The following is a 16972-nucleotide window of genomic DNA, read 5'->3' as shown; positions in this document are numbered from 1 at the left end:
AAATATTCCTTGGTTTACAACCCTTATAAACTGGGAGAAAATCATTCCTTAACTAAAATGTTGATAGCTGAAACCTCTGCTGACAGAATTTTTCCCTGACGGTCAAGCATTTTAGGAGAAGTGTTCAAACAGTACCTTTTTCTTCATGCAAATACYTTGGCTTCCCTCAGAAATGCATTAACTTAAGTATATTATTAAAGTGGCAATGTAACGGTAGAAAATTCAGGTAGGGAAAACTCAGRTCTCCATGATATAAATTGGGGTAGGAAGAGAGGTTTCCAGGGCTCCTCCTGCAACAGGAACCTTTGTGTATTTTTGGGGTGCAAGGCAGAGGGGAAAATGGGACCCGAACATCAGTGTCATGATGTGGCCTTTGGCCCAACCTTTGCCAACCTCCAGTTGCTGCAAGCCCCGGTGTCGCTGCCAGTGCTCCTTGGCCCCGTCGCTGCTGGTTTCGAGCAAGACGGCTGCAGCGTGCTGGGCACGGAGAGCCAGGTGCGCAGCTGCAACCTGCCGGAGCGCGACCGCCCGGCGAGCTGCCGTGGCGGGAGAAAGGCAGCCCGCGCAGTTTCAGAGCGCGTCACGGCCCGGCGGTTGTGTAATGTGCTCTCTGGTGGGGAAGCTGTTGTTGTTGGCACAGCCTCAGACACCCGTGTCTGTAGTAACTCAAGAGGGAAAAAAATATCAAGCCATGTGCTGCTCCCACAGCAGGAAAGTCCCTTTCTGGGTAACAAATTTCCCTCTGGTTTGGAAACCCCCCTCTTGAAAGAGCTTCAGGTGAGCTCTTTGTGTTTGTTTTGGGGGACAGATTTCTTTCACGTGAATGGGAATCGGACTGATCCAAGGTCGTTGTGTGTCCCAGGCATGCACAGAAGCATAAAGGCAAGGCCTTTTACAGTGCTGCTATAACACCTGTAAATCACAGAGGATGATGTTTCTAGGGACAAACAGACTTTTTTACTCGGATCCCTGCCATTTGCCACATAAGAGGTTCTCTATTCCGGCTTCCTATTTGTTCCTTCTTGTTATTGCTTGGTCTTCTGATTAAATAAGAAAGCCTTTGTTTCCATGGTGTAACAGCCCAGCTCCTCACCTTGCAGTTCCCGCACAGGTTGGCAGAGATGCAATGTTATCCAGGGTTATTTGACAGACAGCTTGTTCCTGTTCTTTTCTCAGGGGTGAAGGTCAGCCACGTCTCAATGTCTAACGATACCAGTGCTAATTGGCAGGCTCATTACACACAGCAAGGGGAACCAATCCCTTCCTCCCCATTACATGTGCTGCCACAAGAGAATACGACACCAAACACCCAGTGGAGCGCTGAGGCTGAAATCCAGCTGCTAGCATGACTACAGATGGTGCATACAGAAAAGGCAACTAGCAAGGAAATGTTTTCAGAAGGGCCTTTTAGCTAAATGAATGAAAGATGATGAAGGAGCTGGGCTCAACCTTTTGCCAAGCATCCTTTTTATTTTGTTGTGCAATGAGAGAAACAGTCTCCTAATGCAAATGATGGGGAGGATGAGCATTTGAGGCTTGCAGTGACTAGCTGACAAGTGAAGATTTAAAATATCTAGCAGCACTTGTGATCCCACTTGAAAACTGCTTGCTGGGCTTCTCTGAAGCCTCTTGACTCAACCACTTTTGGGCKAATCCCTCACACTTGTGTCAGGACATTGGTTTCTCTGATTGATGGTTCACTTTCCTCTGGCATTTGGGTGGGGAGCAATATCTCCATGGAAGTTTCTGCAAGCATCAGGAGTTCCTGCACACTGGTTAATTCCTGCTGAGTAAGGACGGATGTAATACAGCATAAGGATTTATGGAAATAGGTGGGACAAGCAAGCTACTGAACAGCCTAAACCTCAGGCTGGAGACCTGGCGTGTTGGAAATGCTGATTCTGACACTGGTAGGGACAAACCTTTTGGAATCTGGGTCCCACATGTATACACAATAACCGCACTGTTCACGAGGCTGGCCCAGGGGCCTGCTGGGGCATCCGTACTATGCAGCTATTCTGTATGGGGTCCAGGACATGTGCGTGTGTCCTTCATGAATTGAAGCAAATGTGAATGAAAACAAGACAGGGGAAACGAGGATGTTATTATCCGCTGCTGTGTGTTGCTATAGTTTCCCTGGAGCCTTCCTGCCTGCAGGAGGGCTGCTCGGCCACGCAGTGCTGTGAGCCCATGAAGGGAAGGGGATGCTTCTTGACAGAGCCACTTGGCACCGATGTGACAAATGGGAATTGAATGCAAATAATGTTGACAGCCAGTAAATCTGCCTCCTCCTGTCTTTCTCTCCCAGTCAGGAAGGAAGTAGGCTATTTTTAAATCTGAGGCCCAGGTATGTAAGTGTACCTAACGCTCTTTCTCATGTAAAAGAAGATGGGAAGTGATACAGTATCAGCTACAGTTCCCACGCTACCTTCTCCCCCTAGCCTACTCACTCCAAAGAAAATCAGAGCCCCAAGAGTTGCTCTAGGTAAAACTTGGGCTGTTAAGCTGCCAGATCGGGACCCAGAAGGACACTGGCTGTAAATGGGAATGGCATTGGCTGTGGCAGTCCCCAGCTGGAAGGATCGTTCAGTGCTATAGAGCTTTTCTGAAACTTCCCAYGGTTGTGAGGTGTGGTCACTTAGGTGGCACCCTGTCAGCTTGCTGGGGCAACAGCGACCCCCACCGATCCTCATTAACCTAGTCTTAGTTGAGGCCCTGCACCTATGTCCTATAAGGATGAGCATTCATCCTCTGAGATCAGTTAGATCTGCTGGGGCCACAGGTCCCTTTACTTCAGCCTAGGCTTATGCAGCCTTGGCTCTAACCAAGTCTTGGAACACTGAGGGCACTAACAGACCTGATGGTCCTGACCAGCCTCCTCTGACCCACTGCCCATGCGTGCAAGACCCCATTTCAGATCAGGCTAGGGCTGTCAGTCCCTGCCCCAGTGACTCCACAGCAGTACTGCCATGGTCTTGTGCCTGCCTGGCCATTGGCCCCACTGATCCCAACTCCAGCTGGTAGACTGAGTGCCTAGCCTGGTGTCAGACCTGCCTCTTCACCATGGACTTGGTGATCTGGGCTCTTAGTTGAACCTGGCCAGTAGCTCTAGGTCTGCCCTCCTCACCCTGCTGGGGGTGGTGGGACAAGCCCTGACTGGTGAGATCCTGTCTTGACAGACGTTATCTCCTGACTCTCGGTCCTACAGGGAGCAGCCAGCCTGCATAGCACCCTGACTCCGAGTCAGGAGAGGTGACAAACGTCCAGCTATAGTGAGTACAGTCTGGGCTGCTCTGACCCACAGCCCCACACATCTAGGAACATCTCCATCACTGCCCAGAAAACAAGATACAGCCACGATTTCTGCCAGCATCGTGACTAACTTTCCCATGAAAGCTTCACCCAAGGCCCCAGGCATCCCTCACCCAGCCCACGCCTCCCTTCTGGCAGCCGCAGCAGGAAAGCAACGACTCCTTCGGATCGCCCATCCCTGCCACAGAGGCAGTGCTGACTTTGTGCAAAAGCAGATGTGTGTGAAGTGCTCTGAGCTTTTCCAGGGGCGGGAGATGCTGGCAGACACACAAAATATCGTTCAGAGCAGCAGAAAGACAGCAAGCTGGAATGGGGAACTGGAAAAGTATCTTGCTTTGGGCAGACTCCTCCTTGTCTCTCGTAGCAACACTGTTTATTTCTAGGCACTGGGTATGCAGTGTGTTCAGGCTCTCTCTTTCCCTCGGCTGGGAGGTGTCAGCACAAGGGAAGTTGCCTTCGCCGCCTTTTTGTGGGGTGGTCTGTGGCAAAACACAGGAGAAAACTAGCCTGACCTGCACTGCTGGTTTCTGAAGATTAGACAGAAGGTAAGACAGAGTCTGCTTTCATCTGCATGCCCAGGGAGTGCTGAGCGAGCACGACCGGCGCTGCGACAGCTTTCTCCTTAAGGGACTTCTCTATGAAAGAGGAAGTTGTCTTGAAATAACTCAGGCACTTCCCTTTTTACTTTGCAGACTTTGAAGCATGCAACAGAGACCGCGGCAAGGCAGCAGTCGGAATATTCGCACTTGCACAGAGTGACTTCTTGGCTGGGCAGAGCGGACCTGGCGATGGCACCTCGAGGACTCTGCTCTGTGTCTTCGCTCTGGAGGATGTCTCAGGTGCACGTAGACTCTCCGAGCTCCCGGTGTCTGCCCTAAAGAAGTAGGTAGAGTCCTGGTTGGCACACTGCTCCTGACTGAATGGCTCTGATTGCAGGGAAATGTGAATCTCCCCTTCTGCCCCATCCTTTGAGAGGATCCTACTGCTCTGCTCTGTACTCTGACCCTGGCTGGTCGTTGAAGAGCAGTGTGTATGGCACAGAGGTCCTCAGTGCTGCTGTTCTGCTGGGGAATGTTTTATACTTTAGAAATTGGAAGTGTGTGTGTGCATGTGTGAATGCTACAGTCCTGGGGGTGAAAGAGAAAAGTACTTGAACAGGCTCTGAGTGGTTTCCTTTATCTGTGTGAATTTGGATCTGCGAGAGGGCACTGATAGTGCCGGAGAGAGAAATTTGCTGCTTATCTGCAGGAAAGAAATATCTCTGCAAGCTTCCCCTGTTGTGACCAGACAGCAAGAGTGATCCCAAAGTGAAACATAGTGTTTGCCCTCCAGCCTGTCCCAGTAAGGAGAGCAAGAACTTTGCTGTCCGTGTCTGTGGAGAAGCTGCAGGTAGTTTTGATGTTGCTGTTTTGGCACTGGTTCAAGACCTCTAGCCGCTCACTGCACACACATCCTCCTTGTACACCCTGCAGACAGCCAGTAACTGCTTGCTGTTCAACCCAGTTGGAGTGAGTGAATTATATCATTGATTTGGGGCCATTTCAGCAATATCTCATGCTTATTCATTTTGCTTTGTGTGAAATGACTCTCAGCTGCAGAGAACAGAGTCACCTGCCTGAAACTGCTCCCTGCCATCACCTGTTCTCGCCCTGGCTCTGCCCCACTTGCAAGGGCTCCCTTCCCTCCAGCATGGCCATTCCTCTGGCTCAGGGAGCGTGTCTCACCCCCTTGGGAGGGAAATGCTTGCATGGCAGGGCCCCAACCACAGGCTGGAGACTGGGCTTTGGCTTTTGCTGCTTGTTGGCAGTGGCGAGGTGGTGCATGCTCCGGGGCTGGCGGTTTGTGTGGTCGTGTGGCCTTCTGGCTTCCCCTCCCCTTGGCCCAGGGCCTCATCTGTCCCTTGAGAGCTGTGAGTGCTGCAGCACTGACACGGCAATAAACAGTGATGGTAGTGGTGATAACAAGGAGAGTGCAGGAGCCCTTTCCAGAAAGGAAACTAAAAAGCGGAGTGTTTGGGGCCCAAGCTTAAAAAAAGTGGACAAGCCAACTCAGTGTATCAGGTAGGTTTTAGTCATTCCTCTGCACTAGCTGTCATCTCCTGCTGAGTCCTGAACATGCAGCCTCTACAGCCTTTGGCTACAGTGGAGATACCAAGTCTTAGCAGTTGCACCATGACCACTTGCATCCCTGAGCTGCTACTACCTTCCCATAGGAGCTCTCCAAGTAGCTGTATGAATTAATAGCAATTTTTCTTTTGTACTTCTTGACTAAGCTTGAGCAAGGAAACAGTTTCCTCTGGGCTTCAAAGCTTTATTTATCTCCTCTTAGTATTATACAAGCTCTTACGTGTGTACTTGGCCAATACTTTGGTGTTAGAGTGCATGGCTCTCAAGGCTTTCTGGCTGTTTCTGAACTTCTCTCCAGATGGCCCAAATCCATGGGGCATTCTTCAGCCACTGCAGCTTCAGATCCCTCTAAACAAAAGGGACAATGCTTCACAACCCTTCACATCTAAAGGAATGTATTACATCTGCAATGGAAGAAGGTATGTGATGGTCTGGTGAAATATATGCCCAGCCTCTGCTCCATCATATGAATCTGTTCAAAATACACAGCTTTCTCCCAAATATTAATCTGGTCTGAGGAAGTAATCTGAGTTTGTGAAGTCTTCTGGCTGTAATTCTGGTAAGACCTTGGCTTGTTGGTCACGGCCTTTGTATATACATGCCCTGCAGCCTCCCTCTGCCAACTGTGAAATCCTGGGCCTCTAGTTGCTATCATATGACTATCTTGACATCAAATATTGGACAAGTCTGCTATGAAGACCAGTTGTGATGTTTCCGTCCCAAAACAGCTTAGCATATGTTTTGATTCTTTTACCCTAGACAGAGCTATCGGACTCCCCTATCTGCTGTTTGTCTGTCCATCAATCTATCTAGAATGCCATTGGCTGGGTGGACACAAATCTGACTGAAGACTAGCACTCTTAATAAGGAAAAATCCTGAAAGTCGGGTGAGAATTGGTGGCCAGCTGGCAGGGAGAGGTGATGTTCATGCTCGTGATGGCAAGGTGGGGAAGAGGTCGTAGCCTTTATCCACTCTGCTGAGCATCAGCCAAGTAGTCAGACAGCACAGGACAGCTAGCAGTGGTTTCCTGGGCCTTGCAGGAAGATATGTTCAAATTCTTCGATGACAGAAACATTACAATTTTTTTTTTTTTTTTTTACCAAAAATACCCTGCCTCATACAAGGGCTGTGGAGGAGGGAACTGGCTGCTGTTCCTTGTTGGTGGACATCGATCTCCACATCCTCACTGAAGCAGTTTCTGTTTTCTGTTTTATGCTCAGATGGTTTCACTCTGGCAGTCCTGTAAACCTTTCCCCTGTGAAGACTGCAGAGCAGTCTTGCTTATTATGCCGGATCCCGCCTTGCTTCACTGACATCAGGGACCCCAGTGCAAAGGTTGCCTCCAGCCTCTTTGGCCAGGGATGCCCTATGCACCATATCACTGGGGTACATTGAATTCCCACCTCTCCACCACCTTCTGATATATGGGACATACACATGGTGGGCACAGCTGTTGCAATAGCAGAGCCATAAGGCTTCTTTTTTAGTCTTCACCTTACATGTTTGCAGATGGCTTTGGGGATATAGAGAGTGCCAGCATCCCTCCCTAGCAGCTCCAGCTTCCCCTGCCATGGTGAGAATTTGACATAGAAGAGTTTTGATTTTTTATAAGGAATAATGGCTCCTCTGAGTCAGGTATTTGGGAAAGAGTTCACCAAAGAAGACTCTCAGTTGTTTACAGCCTTCCTAATGCAACCATATCACTTACCTAGACATGAGGACTCTCAGGACTTTTCTTCCCAGTTGCTTTCTTGCTTATCTGAGCTTTACTGGTGTTAATGACTGTTCTGAAGGCAGATGCTCTGTTGACTGAGTCACATCTTTCTATTTTGAGTTGTGACATGCCTTGAAGACAAACACCATCCATCAAATGAGTTGGGCAGGAGCTTTCAAATGGGGACTATTGTGATAAGTGATCTGTAATGGGATGGGCTTCGCTTGGCAGTATCTAGTGTGATTCCTTCTCCCAGATTAATGTTACTGATGGATGTTCATAGTCCCACAGAAAGTGGTGATTTCTGTTGTTGTCTGTACTGTGTAATTAAATCTTGTTATTGACCTTGTTCTCATGAGATTACAACTGCATGACTATATACTTACCCATTCCTTGTTCATTCTACTCCTCTTCCCTCTCCATGTCAGATCTGTTAGCAGTTGTCACGTTCATTCCCTGCTGCAAGGGCAATGACAAAAATACATCCCTAGGCTGGTTGTCCACTGATGCTGGGGGAAACATGTCATGCACATGACTCCAGGGCAAGTCTGACTCTGGTCACTACACTCCAGCTCTCTCTCAAACCCACAGGCAATGGCTGCACTTCCTCCCTGAGCTGCCAGGGACATGACTTTGCCTCCACTTTCTGGCAGACATGGCCTCCTGGATGCAGCTTCTAGTAGAGCTTGCTCCTTTTGGAACTGCTTGCTCCACAACAGAAGGAGGTGGGCGTGCCCTGAAACAGTTGTTCAAACCCTAAATTTCTTTTCAAGGAGTAGAGGATTTGTTCACAACCCACAACTACTATTCATAGCTGGTGATCCAGAGAGCGTAGGGTGAAGGGACTGTACCATCGGTGACTGCACTGATGAAGGTATTGCAAAACCAGGTGTTGCTCAAAGAATAGGATTTTAAAGCAGAGTGCTTTCAAATCAGCAAGGGCCTGGAGGTGCCATTATAGGGAGGCATGGAGCAGTTGTGCCATCCCATGGCCCCTTCCCTTTTGAGAAAACAGCTGGCTCCCTGGCTGACCTCTCCTAGGTCAGCCACAGTTTGGAGCCTGAGCTCTGTGAGCTTTTATTTTCCCCTCAGGTGGACAGCATTCGCCTGGGCTGTTTGTCTAAGCAAATCTGGCAGCGATTTTTAGAATGCGTTTATTTTTTCCCTCCAATTGTTTTTCCATAGCTGACTCTGGGAATAGAAAGAGAGATGCTAAATCTAAAAAGCTGATGCTTCCGGAAAACTCGTTTCTTCCCTTAGAAAGAATGAAAAGTGACGTTGGCAAGGAATTCTCCAAAGAGTCATTAATGTCCAGGAAACAGCCTCAACTTCCACACCAGCTTTAGCAAATGACTTTGGAGCTTGTTATATACTGATGGGCAGATGAACGTCTGAGAGCTGTGAGAGCTGCAGAGTTGTTTTGTCTGTGAAATGGTTGTATGTGCATTTGGGTCGCTCTTGCCTTCTCCCTCCGTGAGTGTGAGTCTCTTGGCAGGGATATACCTTGCCAGAGCAGCCAGCAGGCAAGTGTCACAGCAAAGTGTGACTGGAAAGCAGAATCTGAGCTTGCAACAGGTTTACTTGGCAGTGAGAGCCAGAGGGAGAGCATCTGGTTTCATATCAGAGTTGTCTGAAACCAAAAGCTCTGCCAGTTTTTACAATGAAACTGTAAATCAGTCCAAATGGCTGCAGGCTGGTCCATGGCACGTGTGATCCCTTTGCCTACTTCACAGGTCTGTTCCACCCTGTCCAAACAAGGAAGATGAGTGTTGTAAATGGACTCTGGTCTAGATGATTTTTATGCAGTTTTTTAGTTTCAAAATGTAAGTTCTACACAGTTTTGTTTTAACCGAGACACCTCACCCTCAGGCAGCTGATATAAGGTGAGATGGAGCCAGACCTTGCCCTCAGTGTTTCTTCTTGGTCATCGTTCAGATCCTCAGAGGAGCTAGGCTGCTGTTGTTTAGACAGGAAAGAGGGCTGGAGATTGAAAGGCTGGATTTGTCCCACTTTCCTACCAAAGCTGTGCTGCTGAGCTGAAGGTCAAATCTGGCCAAAAATAGTGGCTGCTTCACTGGCATATGGACATGGTTTAAGAGAGAAGTACCATCAGGATGTTATAGCTGCTTCTGATGGACTATGGGTAGATTTTGTTATAGCATCAGTTTGTACCAGTATCATTGATGACCCCAGGTCCTAGAGGAGCAATTGTGCGGTGTTTTGGAGGCTGTCAGGCTGCAATTTTGAGCAGCCCGGAAGATGCACTGTTAAAGAAAGAAGGTCAGATTGAGAGAAGTGGCCTATTCAAAGCTCTCCTTCTGGTCATCCAGCCAAGAAATCTCCCTTTGGCTCACATTTGATACTTCTACTCCAGCCACTCTCACCAGAGTTAAAAGGAAACCCAGGCTGGGCAGCCACCTCAGACAGAGCAAGAGCTTTGTAACATTAGACGAAGCATCTGATGTGCTACTTTCATAACTGATCTCACTTCAGGGCAACTGCAGGGAGACAGGGGGGAGGACAGAGGGAGGGGGTGGTGAATTCTGATCTGCTTTAAGGGGCATCTGTCATCTCAGGATGAGACACTGCAAATGCACGTGTTTGTGTGTCTCCCCTGAGGCTGAGGACTTGCTGCCTCTCCCTTCAGGACACTCTGGAGCAGAACAGCTCACTTGCCGCTGCTAATGGTATTTGTGAAGAACTCTTTATATTAGGAGCAAGTCATGGTTCCTCTTGCCAAAATGGGAAGCTGGGATCAGGGCAGTAATCAAGGGCAGAGTAGGAGAGAAGGGGAAAGGAGGAGAGCAGCTAGAGGAGCAGCTTTCCAGACTCCATTCCTGTGCAATGTATGCTTTTTTTCTTTCCGAGCATCTGTAGTCAAGCTGATAAAGAGCTACAGGAAACCTCAGATGTACTCATGTAGTGAAATTGTAACTAAATACAGGGCTGCAAAAGGCTCGGAGAGGTTGACTTTGGAACAAGACTAAATATAACTGTCAGAAAGCACACCATGGGCCACACTTACCCTACTTTGTAGGTGGGGGAGGGGACATGTCCCCGCACTGGCTGTGCTCAGCAGAGCTCCAGTCAGTGATGTTTGGGATGCTGCTGGGTGAAGGGAAAAACTGCTTGGCACCAATGTTTATCAAGCCAGTTATGTCTGGTAGTGGAAAGACTCCCTTGGGCAGGRTGGAGCAGCTCAGCTTTTCAAGGGAACCTGCCAGCCTGCTGCCAGCCCAGCCCAGCCTTCCCACTGCTAAGGAGCTTGGCTTTAGTTTTTCTTTCATAGCTTCAAATATTTATGCATGTGCTTATTTTATGTTTCACTTGTTTTACTTAGTCTAAGAATTTTGATTTTTAATGATTTACATTGTTTTTTGAAGGTCCACAAAATAGAGAAGTAGATCTTTTGGGGAGACTGTGCATCTTCATTTTAAATGCCTCCCAGGAACAGCCCAAGTCATACTGTTCTGCAAGTATGAAGGGGGTTGAAATAACTCACGTAGATGGATACATCTCCATCCTCTGCCATAGGATTCTCAATCCCAGTCCAAGGTCCTCAAACATAAACAACTAAAAAGAGGCTGAGCTTCAACTTCAGTTGTGGCTCAGATCTCAGAGGAGAATAGCCTTTTCTGGGGACAGTGATATGCATTTCCAGGCATACTCTTTCACAGCTAGACAGTTTATTGAGTGTACCAGGCTGTGGAGTCAATCTCATCTCCACACCATGCACTCCCTGGAATATTCGCCTGGTTGGTTTATGTCACTAGGTTCAATAGAGGTTCTTTGGTCCTAGCAGGGCACTTTTACAGGCCTGCTCTTATGCCCCTCACCATCATATCTCCCCTTGACTCAGCTGTCATTTCCCAATGGTCAAGTGTATTGGCTGGGGCCTGTGAGCCCTTCCTGTTTTTGGGTAGAAAGCTTGTGGTCACCAGTGCTCAATGAGCTCTGACACATGTGCACAGAGCAGAAGCGAGCCCCATCCGGACTCAGTAGCATTTTGTGTGGACTGCTGGTATAGATGCTTCTCCAGGGAGAAGACTACTGTTTTGCTGTCTAACTCCTGACTGCTGAACCTTTACTGAAGAGCCAGTGTCCTTCAGGTGGGCCTGATCCACAGTCTTCTCCTCCCTTGTTCTTGCAATGTGGCTGCCAGGACAGTCCTCTGCCCTGAAATGAGCTGTGATAATGGGAGCTGGAAGGATCCGGGAAGGTAAGCACAGGAGGGAGTGAGCTGTGCCTAGCAACTTTGGGAGAGAGTTCCTCATTGCATGGTCCCTATGCTCCTGTTGCAGCAGGGAAGATGCAGGGTGAGGCTATGTTGGAGGATCCTGTCTCCAGACTGCTGGAGAGCCAGCAGGTGGTTCCCAGCCAAAAGCAGTTTGTAACCCTTTCCTTTACAGGGAAGACAGCAATTCAGGTGAAGGCCTGTATTACTTCACCAGGTACTACATAGATCCCATCCTCAGAAATTTAGAAAATATCCCAGCGCCCTCTGGGGATCAATAGTTGGGGAGGGATTAATCTGGTGCAAGGGGTTCTCTCCAGCTGGGGAGTTTGATATCTTGTCATCTTCTGGTGAGGAGGTGACAAGCTGTGTTTGCTTTACTGGGATCTTGGTGATGTGGCATGGTTAATGCTGAGGATCTGGTCCAAGGGACTCTCTGGATTAGAAAGAGGAGATGCAATGCAGCTCAAACATGTCTCTGTGCCTGATGTCATGCCATGCAGCACCCAAGAAAGCCATGGGTATAGGGGCCCCATTGACTGGCTCACAGCATGTGGTTGGTCAAGGCCTGATGGGCACAAAGTCCAGAGGTGGCTGTAACCAATCTCTTTTGCCCAATGGTCCATGAGCAGAAGGGGTGGTGATGACAGAGGAATCACTAAGGGACTTTTCCCTGCATCTTTTGCTCACAGGGACATCCCTCTCCATCATCTCCAGGGAACGAGTCATTCCAGCATCTCTCTTCCTCCCACCAGCAGCTGGAGCAGGGATGGGCTAAAGACAGAGAGTGTCCTGTCTGACCTCCAGGGGATTTAAGGCTGCTGCATCCTGGGAAGAGCCTGGAAATCTGAGGAATATTGAGTGGGTGTTGGGAAAGGATCCTATCTTGATGGGCCAGGAAACATCCTGGCATGGTGCTGAGGACCACAGGTTTCTCCAGTGCCAGCGTGTCACATCTGCTACTGATCTGACACCAGCATTGGCGTCTTTATGGAGCATGTCTGCATTTGCACATACCTTCCACTAAAATACTTCTTCAGCTCTAGTAAGGGTTTCAGATGGTTATTGTGTCCCTGCAGTGACACACAACTACTAGATAGCATTCAAGGACTTTGTCCTATCCACATGGCTATATAACATGTCCTGTATAGTCAGGCTGTTCCCAGAGCAGGATCACCATCAGGGTCAGGGGCTGGCAGCCTCCTTCCAAGGTGTGCTGAAAGTTGGGTCTTTGCTACCTGCCACTCTCAGCTCAGCCAAAGTGGTGCCAAAGTCAAATAACATAGTGTAAATCAACCTGGTTTCATTAATATCACTGGAGAGCTATTTATGCAGCAGGGGAGCAGCCAGCATCTGTAAGGACATGGAACAGGGGATATGGGCATCTGGCAGCAAAGAGCCTTTTCTGAAGGATAATGTACTGAGTGTCCTGGTCTTCCTCTCTCCCCCTATCTGTTATGTTTGCTTTACAGAGTCTAACTGTGTTGCCTCCTTGCTCCACTGCTGTTTCAGGGGAAAAAAACAAAACCAAAACCAAAAACAAACAAAAAACCCCCTCTGCCTTATCTGGGGAGGGCAAGCGTGGTCCCACGGCCTGAACCACCTTGAACTCGGACTGACACTGTCTGGCCCTTCTCATCTTCATCCCCACATTCCTCCTCTGCTTTTCTCTTGGTAGCCTTGGTGCTCTCATTCTGCAGAGGCTGAATCAGGGAGCAAAGCAGGCAGAAAACTTCCCCCATGAAAACAAAGTGAAGAATATTCCACCCATTTAGCTCCGTGACTGGCTCATGGCCAGATTAAGAGAGAACCAGTAGCTGGTTCTTGGCAGGGACCAGAATCAGTGCAAGGCTTTCTCACTATCCTGTTTCTATGTATGTCCTTATGTGCTTCTTCTCATATGACTTCTGTCTGTCTTCCCATAGACAGCATGACTAGACCTAAATAAACCCTCTGAAGGAGCTGGGGAATAATTTTCAGTATTTTACATTAAATTTTCTGGGGAGACCCTAGTACTCAGAGCTTGCAGGTAAATTATGGACTGAATTCCAGCTACTGCTGTGCAGATATCAGCAACTCATGTTCTTTGCAGACAGTGAAGAAAGCCAACACTTTTTAAGCAAACATGTGAATCGAGAACTGAAGTCTCTCAGGCACAGAGGAATTCACATCCCACCACCTCTTTTGAGTCCTTTTCTAAATCTAGAAACCAAGCGCTTGTGAGCAAGTTCTAAATTTGGCCAGCAGACTCTCCTCCCACGTGTTGGTAGGTAGGATGCGGATGTGGAAAACCACTGACATAATTAGCAGCCGTCTGAGTTTCAGCAGACGGCCTCTCTGAGGCTCAAGGAATGAATTGTAGAAGAGCCAAGCATGCAGCCCACTATTTTTGCTGCTCAGAAGCAGCAGTGCTTGTCTCTTGAGCGGGTGGTGACCTTAGTATTTTTCCCATCACGAAATTTAATTTTGAGAACCATGGAGACAACAAATCAGTAAGCAAAGTAATGTTACTGTACAATATTTAGTGTTCTTCTTAAAGTTCCAGGTTATGCAGGCAAAGGGTTAGCAGAATTATTCAATTTCCTTCTGTAACAATGATTTGAGAGGGCAATGTGTAATTTTTGAGCCATTGAGACTAGGAGGATTCACTGAACTTTCCCTCCTCCAGCCCAGACCATGGTATCCCTGGAGGCATGGCCCATTTCTGTTTCCAGAAGCAAAGCCCTGTGTATCAGAATTCTTATGAACGGAGCAGAATGCAGGCTGCTAGCACAACAGTTCTTCTGTGGCTGGAGCACGAGACAGCATCTTTCTTTTGCTCATCACTCTGCAAAAGAAGCTGCTGAACATCTTTGGAGAGTGGAGAATGAAGGAGGGGGTTTTGCTGCATGGTGGATCCAGCAGGGCAGGTGGCTTGGCAGGGTCCCAGGTGAAGGTTGGATACCTGAGCTGCAGAGTTGTGGTTCTGTAGAGCCCGAGCTGCTGTGGGAGACTTGATGCATTTGTTACTTTACTGACAAGATAAAACAGAGTAAAGAGGAACCATGTGATGATTGCCTAAAATTAAACGGTGTCAAGGTAGCCCTGAGGCGTGAAGTGGCTGGTGTGCTTTCTTGGCAGCAGATGCTGCCAGCAGCCTCTTCATCCCCTTGCCRCCTCCCTGGCACAGCTGGGCTGTGCTTTTGCGGAAGGTGTAAGGGGAAACGGAAGCAGGGATATTGCCTGGCCAAGGGACTGGAGGAGTGGGTAAGAAGGTGAAGGTGGGTGACCATGCTATGCCACAGACAGGAAAACACCGTGGGCAGCACCACTGTTCACCCACAGGAAGTGCCGCTGTTTTCGGGTGGCTTCTTCCGTGTAGGGGGCAGAAGTGGAAATGGTTTGCTGAGTTTAGTAAAAGGCCTCTGCCCCAACACCCACTGCCAGAGGACCTCACAGCACTCAGGGTTCAACATGGCTGTCTTGGGAGCCACATCCATTGCTGCAGTGGTATCCACGTACTGGAATGATGTATGGCTCTCCCAGATTGGCATCAGATGTCCGGCTGGTTCAGGGCAGAGCTGGAGTCTCCCCCTGCTCACAGCCCTGGACCGAGCTGCCTCTCAGGTGTGCAAGGAGAAGCACAATTTCTGCTATAATTAGCTCCTGGCCTCTCTGGCTTTCTGGCCTCTCTGCTTTCAGATAAAGGCGCCTGAGCTGCTCTCACAGCCGGAAGCTCTCCATTCCCCTGCTGCGGTAAGCGTGACCATGTTGCTGCCCAGCAAGAAGCGGAAATCCGCCACACTGGCTCAGTGCCAGGCCTTGTTATCCAGACCCAGAGCCAGAAATAAAGACCAGACAGGCCCAGGGAGGGTTTTGAAAACTTCACTTGCTGCAGGAAACCTTTAATGAGCTTCAGAACACTGCTGAGAGCAGGATGCTCCTGTGGACTCAAGTTGTGTATGGGAAGGCTGAGGATGTTGCTGCTCATGTCCATCCATCTCCACCTTAACTGCTGACCTGTTGGGTTTAGCAGTGGATATTTGCAGATTTAGGTCCTACTTGGATATTCAACAGAGGAAAAACATGAGCAGCAGTGAGAACCCCTGGCCTCACTGTGCTTAGATGGACCTGAAGGACTGATGGATCTTTATTGTAATTGCTATTTGTGCCAGTCTGAGGACAGCTGGAGATTATCAGACACAAATGTGGATGTTTCAGGAAAATCATTGGGGTTCAGAGTTGGAGGACTGGAGGGTTGTCATCTGTGATCACAAGAAGAGAAGACAAAGTCTGCTGGCTCAAAAATCTCAATCTAGAAATGCTGAAAGAAGTATTCCAGGTCACTTAGGCTTTAAATGTGTGCGCTACTGTCCTGTGATTGCTTGTGTGCCTCATCAATGGGGAGATGAGAGAAGGTAGTACACTGGGAATATGCTKCCTAGCCRTGGGCACTGSGAGGACCAGACCATGACGCACCGGAGCCGTTATGCCCTAGGCTGTGAGGGACTGTTCAGTTGAGAAAYTACTTCCATAGAGTATGCCAGAGAYGCTTCCCTGTGGCAGGACTGCTACTGTGGCTTCCTGGCTGTGTCTCGGTTCTGCACGCAGCTCAGCTGGCATCACCTCTGCCTCTCCAAGCAGGGCTGCCCTGTGCCAGGCTCCCCAGGCTGCTGGTGGTTGTATGGTTGTAGGTGGTTGTATAACAGGCAAATCCTCCTTCCTTTCTTCTCAGCTCTTTTTTTTTCCCTCTTTTTTCAAAGAAAACAATGCTTGAGGGCAAGGGAAGCTGTCCGGCTCCAGGCTGGCTTCCTTCCGGAGTGTAATCTGCTCTCAGGTTTTCCTTGGGGCTTGTTTTCCTGAGATACTGKGCTGGATGAGAGCAGATCAGGGTAACAAGCTTAGAAACTTCATAGAAATTTAACTCGTTTGTTTATTTGTTTTCTGTTTGGAATTTAGGTTTCAGACTCAGTCTGACTTAACCTGAATATTTTCTTCTGAATTCCTGGGGAAGTAAAAGTCCTACCATGCCCTGACCAAGCAAGTGYGGGTGCTTGTCCCCAGGGGACTCTTCCCTGCAAGAAGCAGGGCCAGAAGCAGGCCTAGAGGTTCAGAGGACTCCGAACTGAAGCTTTCTTCAGCAAAATGCAGGCCCTGCCACATKCCATGCTTGCCCTTGGAGCTATGGTTTCCTCGCTGAGCATCCTCTACCCTCGTGCTCCCTGGCTTTCTGCTTTGTGCTAGTGGTGTCCTGGTGGCTTTGCATGCYGCCTCCTGAAGCTCAGATGAAGCCCATTCTCCTCCACCAGCTGAGYTGAGCATGCACTTGTTTTGCAGGTGAGACACAGGACCCAAGGCCATGCCCAGGTGGAGTGAGAGCGAGCTGCCAAATCGCCCCGCTGTCCAAGATACCCCTCGACCGCCGTGCCTGTCCCGTGCTGCAGCCTTGGCCTGGCCATGGAGAGTATAGGTCTGTGACACCGCATGTGAAGGGGCAGAAGAGCTGCCACAGGGGCTGGCAGGGGGCTGCGTGGCCAGGGGCTTGTGGTCATACTCACCTGAATGATTCACCCACCTCAATTTCCCCACTTGCAAAATACATAGTT

At 49.0% G+C, this 16972-nt stretch overlaps 1 protein-coding gene across 7 annotated transcripts in view; it reads left to right on the top strand.

The window, feature by feature from the left end:
• Nucleotides 1-3745: 3745 nt before the first annotated feature.
• PIK3R6 (phosphoinositide-3-kinase regulatory subunit 6) overlaps nucleotides 3746-16972 on the top strand; it is a 40616-nt gene continuing 27389 nt past the window's right edge. For 6 of the 7 annotated variants that reach the window (XM_085298303.1, XM_085298300.1, XM_085298304.1 and 3 more), the window contains exons 1-3: nucleotides 3746-3857; nucleotides 4005-4194; nucleotides 16704-16836. Coding sequence is in view for 6 of the 7 variants with exons in the window: in XM_085298300.1 (XP_085154426.1) it covers nucleotides 16824-16836 (13 nt within the window). In the remaining variant the exon portion in view is untranslated. Of the gene's footprint in view, nucleotides 3858-4004; nucleotides 4195-4560; nucleotides 4702-16703; nucleotides 16837-16972 lie in introns of all 7 variants that reach the window. The other variant, XM_085298301.1, reaches the window with a different exon arrangement.

The sequence above is a fragment of the Rhea americana genome, unplaced genomic scaffold (genome assembly GCF_003343005.1).
Source record: "Rhea americana isolate MKP2758 unplaced genomic scaffold, rheAme1 scaffold_138, whole genome shotgun sequence".
In the NCBI taxonomy this organism is placed as follows: Eukaryota; Metazoa; Chordata; class Aves; order Rheiformes; family Rheidae; genus Rhea; species Rhea americana.
The sequence above is the reverse complement of the archived record's forward strand: the minus strand, read 5'-3'. Positions and strand labels throughout refer to the sequence as shown.